Source organism: Atta colombica, unplaced genomic scaffold, assembly GCF_001594045.1.
Source record: "Atta colombica isolate Treedump-2 unplaced genomic scaffold, Acol1.0 scaffold13, whole genome shotgun sequence".
NCBI lineage: Eukaryota > Metazoa > Arthropoda > Insecta > Hymenoptera > Formicidae > Atta > Atta colombica.
This window is the reverse complement of record NW_017259217.1, coordinates 83,198-84,200: the sequence shown is the minus strand read 5'-3', so window position 1 is coordinate 84,200 and position 1,003 is coordinate 83,198. Positions and strand designations below refer to the sequence as shown.

The following is a 1,003-nucleotide window of genomic DNA, read 5'->3' as shown; positions in this document are numbered from 1 at the left end:
ATATAAAATTATTGATATTTATATACAAGAGAGAGAGAGAGAGAGAGAGAGAGAGAGAGAGAGAGAGAGAGAGAGTACGTGCCGAGTATGAAGATGTCGCTTGAAATGCAGTCTCTTCATGAGTGAATACTCAATTATGTATGCGTCTGTCACATTTGAACGTCAGGCTAGAGTTAGGACAAAATGTACTTCGCCGACGATTCAAGTATTGATTGAATCGGAAAATTCTTCGAGCTACTTTTTCTCCAGGATGCGATACTGACAATTGAGTACAATTCTACAGCTGAAGCTGTGTGTTCGATACGTGATGATGTCGTTTATGCCTCGGTGGGGCAACTGGCGGACTCTCCACCAGGAGTCTCCTCGCCATGAGCCACTTTTTGGCTCTACCAGCGTGATAGTAGTACGTGTAAAGCAACGCCATAGCAGCCAGCACCACCAACAGGCACGTACCAGCGATGATAACACTAAACAACCAATATGGCCCAGATCTCGGCAACGGGCTCGTGTCCGTCGGCAATTTGTCTGTGGATGTGGGACTGGTTGGCTGCCTTGGTGGTAACGTTGCCTCGTTATCACCAATGACGATATCAGCGCAGGCTCGAAATTCTTCCTGAGGCCCACACCCCACGGCTCCTAAACATCCATGTGACGTTTTGATTTGATATATAGAAAAATTCTATGTAGTATTTTACTTATTATATACATACACAAAAAAGATATTCAATTTTATTACACACACACACATACACACACACACACACACACACAACACACACATTATATGTTTACAATCATTCTATAATTCTATAACACATTGTTTCCAGATCAATCAGATTTAATTTTTATAATAAAAAGATCACGAATTGTTAGTGTGCCAATTATTAATTCACATGGAGTAAACTAAACTCGCTTTGCTTTACCAAACGAAATCATCCAATAATGATGTTATGCCAGAAGAGTTGCAACTCTCTTGAGTCATTCTTATGTAGAATAAAATAAT

At 40.5% G+C, this 1,003-nt stretch overlaps 1 protein-coding gene across 2 annotated transcripts in view; it reads right to left on the bottom strand.

Moving 5' to 3' along the window:
• Positions 1–55: 55 nt before the first annotated feature.
• LOC108684242 overlaps positions 56–1,003 on the bottom strand; it is a 14,974-nt gene continuing 14,026 nt past the window's right edge. For both annotated transcript variants that reach the window (XM_018188466.1, XM_018188465.1), the window contains one exon: positions 56–636. In XM_018188466.1, the coding sequence (XP_018043955.1) occupies positions 278–636 (359 nt within the window). In that variant the 3' untranslated portion in view covers positions 56–277. The remainder of the gene's footprint in view (positions 637–1,003) is intronic.